The sequence below is a fragment of the Cyprinodon variegatus genome, unplaced genomic scaffold (assembly GCF_000732505.1).
Source record: "Cyprinodon variegatus isolate N-32 unplaced genomic scaffold, C_variegatus-1.0 Scaffold1142, whole genome shotgun sequence".
NCBI classification, from domain to species: Eukaryota; Metazoa; Chordata; class Actinopteri; order Cyprinodontiformes; family Cyprinodontidae; genus Cyprinodon; species Cyprinodon variegatus.
In genome coordinates, this window is record NW_015151595.1 from 18,499 (window position 1) to 25,202 (window position 6,704).

The window sequence follows — 6,704 nt, forward strand, 5'->3', positions numbered from 1 at the left end:
TCAGGATAACCTGAGCCACTCTAACTAGATTAGCTCAGGAACTTCCAGAGATAAACCAATTATAGTTCGAGGAGTGCTAATCATCTAATTTTTAACAAGATCAATCTTATTTATAAAGAATCCCATAAAGTCCTTTCTGCCAACAGCAGACGTACATTTTAGACAGTTTTTATGTCTTAGAGTCCATCCCTTCATTCATTGCCTTGCTTTGACTGTACGTGTGATATTGCATGTTAAAGAATGACAGCGACATTTTATGGTAAATTTCTGCTGCAACACATGAAATCTCAGGGTTTAAAAGTTCGCAGCTCACGATGAATGTTCTCACACCGGTTCTGGTAAATCGGCTCATAGCTCTGCTTCAACTGCAGGATTTACCACCAACACCTCAGGAGGGACGACTGAATTTTAAACATGTTTGATTTTCTCCTGATCTTACGATTCCTGATGGGGAGGTGGTCGTTAGAGGCTGATCGCCCCTCGTTACCACCTGTATACTACACCACGCAGGACGCACCATCAGGTTGAAACTCGGCCTGATTGAAAACATTCTCACGCAACTGGAGAATCGGCCCAAAAACGACAAAAAATCCTACAGTTTATGCCCGGCTTCAGGTAGCTGACCAGCAGTGGCAGCCATGGATGGGGGAGGAGCTTTATTGTTTTACCTTTGGCTACTTACAGCTGTAGAAATCTCAAACCGCTCATATAAAGAGGAAGTGAATGTTTTTAAATCGTTAGCTGTTAAAACCTTTGTGAAAATTGTTCCTGGTCAAGAAATAGTTGCTCAGGTCTGAACACGTCTCTTGTTTGTGTGTTTGCCTTCCAGTATCAGTGGGTTATGAGTATGAATCATGTCCTGGAGTCGTCCATTGGGAAAGGAGGACGGCTCTGATGCATGGCTTTGAACTGGTGCCTTCTAATCTTGGAGGATGGTCCCTGGACAAACACCATGCCCTCAACATCCACAGTGGTGGGTGCTCTCTTTAGTTACTGTTTCCTGCTTCCTGTTGTTCCTGCAATAATTAACATATAATCATCCTAATAAAGTCCTTTTTATTAAATGTTTAAATCTTATAGAAGCACATAAAGATGTTAACACTAATTCAGTCCTTTAACTGTAGACACTACAAATATACAAGTGTTATTAGTTTAATGTTTAACTTTAGGCATAAATAGGGCTTGCAATGCCCTGTGGGAACGCACCGACTCAGGCAACATGTTCTGAGGGCTTTTAGAGATTTATTGCATTTCTCTCTCCACAGGAATCCTTCATAAAGGAAATGGAGAAAACGTCTTCCTATCGCAGCAGCCTCCGGTCATCAGCACCGTCATGGGGAATGGTTTCTACCGCAGCGTCCCCTGCGGTCCCAGCTGCAGCGGCGCCGCTCGGGACATGATGCTGTTTGCCCCCGTGGCCCTGGCTAGCGGCCCTGAAGGCTCTCTCTACATCGGAGACTTCAACTTCATCCGAAGGGTCCATCCAGACGGATACACCAGGACCATCCTGGAACTCAAGTGAGAACGGCAAACTTTAGTGCAGCGCTAACTATGAGGTTTCATTTTGAATTAAAAAGATGAGCTCAGCTGATAAAGGTTAGCTTTGAATTAGTGCCGGATGACATCAGCACCTCTGATCTGTTTGATCTGAGCTGAATACTCTGAAGTTTGTCTTTTATTCAGAGGCAATAAATGTGAGGTTCTGACATCACAGGCCCTAATCTACCTCTTTAGGATGTGGGAGAGACTTTTTTTCTGAAACAAAGCCTTTTTTTTGTGGATTATGATGATATCACCTACTGTGCTGCAGGCACTACATTCTCCATTTCTCTATTTTCTCAAGCGTAAAATCTCAGTGGGATTGCACAGTCATTTGTCCTGCAGAGTGCTCTCCTTATGTAACTTAACTCTCTCATTTGCTGTCATTATCCTACCTCTGACTAATATTTCTGGTTTCACAGGGTCTCTATTTGATACCTCCCCATCTCCTGGGAGGAAATGACAAAAAGCTTCCTGTTTAACTTAATATTTAATGTGAAAGAACACAGTCGTCCAAATCGAGCCTAATCCTGCAATAAGAAAGGCGTTGAGCATCTGTTGCTTTTCGTAATTTTAGTTTAGTCCAGTTTTACTGTGTTTAATCTCTGCTGTGAAAGCAATGCACGGTTTTCATGAGTAAATCTAAAGGTGCAGTTTTTATACTGTTGCTTTTATACCTGCAGCCCATCAAACCAACCTGCTCCTTTGTTAGACATGGAATTCCACCCAATAGCTGGTTGTGTTCTTTTTTTGTCATCAGATCATTGGAAATCAGTCTGTTGTGTAACAATGAGGCTCCAACCTTTAATCAGGCAACTTCAAATCTCTGATTTTGTTATGTTCTATTTTTGGCCTTTTGGAGGCTGCCTCTAAAGGAATGAAAGACTTTTTCCAAGCACTAAGCTCACTTAATCATGACAGCAGACAAGATAGAGGAGAGCAGGAGGCGGGGTTACCAATCTACTCGCTCTGGAGAGCAGAGTTCGCTGCTTTTAGATGTTGTCTCCAAAGTCTCCAGTAGCAGAAAAAAGTCTCTAGATTTGGCGCTAGGAGCTTTTTAGAAATCAAAGTGCTAGAGGGGTCTGAAAAGTGGCTAAATATAGCGACTAAAGCGCTAAGTTGGCAACACTGCTCTTTGCATGGTTTGTTTTCAAATGGTTTGCTGCTGTCTGTTTGGACCTTTCTGAACATGTGCAGCAAATGGACTGATCCAATATGGTGGACACTGAAGGGGGGGGGGCTAAGACACACTTAATATTATCAACATTCTGATGGGGCAACTGCCTGGTATTGCCTAATGGTAAATCCACCTTTGACCTCTTCCATAGATCCCTTTTTGCAGACTGGTTTTTGCTGGGCAGACCAAGCCGCTCACATTAGCTGATGTCATCACAGTTAATTACGAGGAGCCAAATGCTGCCAATGACCCAATGCAATCCGCTGGGTTTCCTTCTAGAGAAAACTTTGAACCGTTTATTGATGGTTTGATTGAAGCGTCTCTGTAACAGACCTTGAAATGAAGTGCTTTGTTAATTAGTGTGATAGAGACAAACTGGATTAAACAGAATCTGGACCCTGGTCCTTTGTAGCACGGTTAGCCTGCAGAGTGAATGCCTGCCTGTTGCTGCCTAATGTAGGAAGAGGAAATGTAACAAAATAGCTGCATATCCCAGTGATAAAATAAATAAAGAGAAAAATACATGAAGAGCTAAAATCCAAAGACGATTAGTGTGAAACTGTCGCGTCTTTGGGGCGGCTTGCAGCAGACAGGAGGTGCAGACACATGACTTCTTAGGATAATTTGGTTCAAAACTAGCAGCAGAAACCCCATGAGATGAACCGATCAGCAGCGCGGCCGTGCTGACCCTGGAAACAACGCTTTGCAGCGACTCTGACAAGCTGCTGAAGCTGTTGTCTGTTTCCTGGACCGATGGCCGGACCGCATCAGCAGGGTCCATGAATCAACTGGTTTTCCTTTGAATCAATCTGACTGGATGATCTGGTTGAACTGGAAAGTGACATGAGAGGACATGATGTGAATTGGAGCTATAGAAATAAACTGGATAGAATTGAATTGACCGAATCCCTGGATGCTTTTAGGGTCGTTTGGTGAACTAATCTCAGGTCACTTTTCCACTATTTTTTGATGGGAAGTCGTTGTAGTTCATTTTATCCTCTAAGTCCTAAAAATGGCCTTTAAACTGCTTCCAGACGATAAATGTCAGTTACTTTCTTTCTCATCTGTTCTTCAATTTCTTTAAAGTGGAACAGTTTTTTTTTTTCTAACGTAAATCTTTCAGCCTGTTTAATTATGTCCAAGTTGTTCCATTGAAGTAATTTCCTGCCTCTGCTGGTCGGCAGTAATTAAGCCTGGGAGTTGCTTGTGACATTTTACTCAGCGTTCCACTTGGTGCCAATTACCTTCTAACATCGGGCCAATATGATCTGAATAGTCCTGTTCTTTCCCTGATAAACGACAAAGTCATCTGAAATGATTTTAGAAATCTAATCGTAGCAAAACAGCAAAAACAGAAAATAAATCTGTTAGTGGGGGAAACGGCTTTATCACAATTCTACCAACTGATTGAATGATCAAAAAATAGTCCTGAACTGAAACAACCGGCTGTTTTATTCGGATCTTTAAAATGATGGATGAAGCCACTTCTTTAGCTTCACTTAATCACCTACCATCATTTTAAAAAGGCTGTTTAAGGAAATTAGATGTGATCTGCAAACAAAAGTAGAAATGTCTGTTTGCTCAATCATCTTCAAATGTATGAAAGGTTTGGAGTTAGACGTTTCTAAATACTGAGCCAGCAGAGTAGTTCTTCTACTATTTCATCGGAGACGCTTCATTATTAACCTGTAAAACCTGTAAAACCTGTTTTCTGTTTTTCTTAGCATCATAATAATGATCTTCTTTTCTTTTCCTTTTCAAACACCCCCTCCATGGCTTATTATCAGGAACCGGGACACCAGGCACAGGTGAGAACTCCTCATTAGCTGCTCATCTCTATACCTGTAGCATCAACCACAAAAACATGTCAGTATCAAGAGAAAAGGCAGAAGATGCTGCTAAATAGCTGTTTGCACGTCAGATGGGTCGGATCGCTGCAGATTGCATTGACCTGACTTTCTCTGAGGCAAACAGGAGAAGACCAGCATCTGCACATAAACCCGCTTCTGCTGTCGGATCTCTGAAATCCCCATTTAAAACTCCACGGGGGGATATTAAATTTGTACACTGGAAATCAGCCGAAATGTCAAGGATTTCATTTTTTTAGAGGATTACTTAAAGTCTGTTCAGAGGATGCGGGTTGGTTTGCTCCCTAAAAGCAGAAGTACAGGAATGGCTTCGCCGTCATCGTGGCCCCGAGCCTGATGGTAGCATGAGCTCTGCGCCGTGTTTGACAGAAGATTAGACAGGGGGGGGGGGGTCCTCAGCTATCTAGGGTTATATTGTGCCAGTGGTGTGTTTGTTTGTCTGTCTGCTCCAGGCTGTTTTTATGGGGGGGGCGGTTTATCCAATTTCAAAAATAACAGTTCTAAATATATTTCCTACCTGCCAAAGTTTCATCCTATGCAAATACAGCATTATCATTGGGTGTTTATAGTTGCATTTTTATTGTACATATATATGAATGCACAGTTAAAATGTAAATATGCAAATTGGAGAATAATTTGGAGCAATAAAGCCTGAGCTTCCGTTTCTCAGCGGAGCTTCCATCCACCTCAGCAGGATGCCGCTGCAGCAGCCACAGTTTTAATTGGAAAGAATGTGACGCTGTTCCAGTAAACAGAGTAAAAACAAAAGGCTTCTATTATATTACATGGAAGTACATTGCTTAGCAACAAGATTCATAACCATTGAACTTTTATGTTTTATAATTTCTTAAGTCAAAAAACCATCATCAGCGGCTGTGTTTGGTTTAATGACCGTCTCAGGACAGCAGAAAGCTGCTCATCTGGTCCTGAAACCATGAAGTCAGAGAGAGAGGAGCAGCAAATAAATAAAATCACTTTTTATCAAGTTCCCCTTTTCTTCTCTGAAACTCCACTAAAATACTGACCAGTTTACTACATCTACTACATCACTTATTCGCTGCAGAATGTCTCTGGTTCCTGTTTTTGGTCAAATTCAATGTTTTCAGCACCGATTAAGACAATATATATTAAAAAATCTAACAGTTCCTGCAGTAACTCCATGTGTGTCTCTGATGTTTTAGTTTTATTCATGGATTCTTCCTGGATCTCTGCTTTGGAAAGTTTCAAGGATTTCATTGGTTTTAAAGTAACCAGCCCTGGTGTCGCCATCATCACCTTTTAAATCCTTGTATCGTAATTTGATGAACTTTTACTTAAGATTACACACTAAATAATATAATATAAACATTTTTAATTATCTGCTCTTTTAGCCAGTTTTTAAAGTGGCTGGAAGCCTACAGTAGTCAAAGCACAAGCTAAAGAGTCAGATGAATAACATTAAACAGGGTTAGAAGTCCGTCAGCGATGCTGATGTCATCGGACAGGCAGCGGGAGGTCGACTTTGTTTCAGCAGGACTAATCGCAGGTTCGCAGCACTGGTTGCCGCGGCAACATTGATTGGAGATTCATCCGTTTTCCAGCAGGTTGTCAAACATTTGAGACCTTTTAGGTATCCATTCAGAACTGCAGATAGTTCATAAAAATCTTCAAAATGGAGCAAAATTCTCCAATTTGGATGCCCTTCAAAAGTCTTCTCATTTCATCCTCATTTTCATTTTTAACAATCATATCACAGCTGCTCACAGGAACAAATTAAAAGTGTTTCAGGTGTTGTTAGTGCATGTGGTGCTGTTTGTCAATACTTCCTTAGCCTTAACAGATTTAGTCCCATTGACAGTAATAGTGATTTTCAAAGGGGCTTTTAATATTTCAAGGAAATAAAAATCATTTTAGTCATTAATAGACAAAAGTTAATACATTCGTACTGCAGGAAATCATTTTTGGCCCCGTAGACAGTGATTTTAACCTGAAAAACAAATAAACAGTGTTTTAAAATCATGTCTGACGGCCATTTTCAGCGAATAGAGCCGAAGACGAGGCTTAAAACCAGGCGGAGCCTTTCCTGTCCGCCCCAGGTGTGAACAGAGGAGTCTAGAAAGGAGCTAGAGAGTAGAAGACCA

The 6,704-nt window shown here is 41.3% G+C and overlaps 1 protein-coding gene across 1 annotated transcript in view; it reads left to right on the forward strand.

Moving 5' to 3' along the window:
- The window catches only part of LOC107101723 (teneurin-1-like), a gene marked incomplete at its 5' end in the record, with an annotated part of 104,782 nt that overhangs the window by 15,003 nt on the left and 83,075 nt on the right, over positions 1–6,704 (forward strand). The window contains 3 exons of the mRNA XM_015400739.1: positions 830–973; positions 1,266–1,518; positions 4,504–4,524. Of these exons, the coding sequence (XP_015256225.1) occupies positions 830–973; positions 1,266–1,518; positions 4,504–4,524 (418 nt within the window). The remainder of the gene's footprint in view (positions 1–829; positions 974–1,265; positions 1,519–4,503; positions 4,525–6,704) is intronic.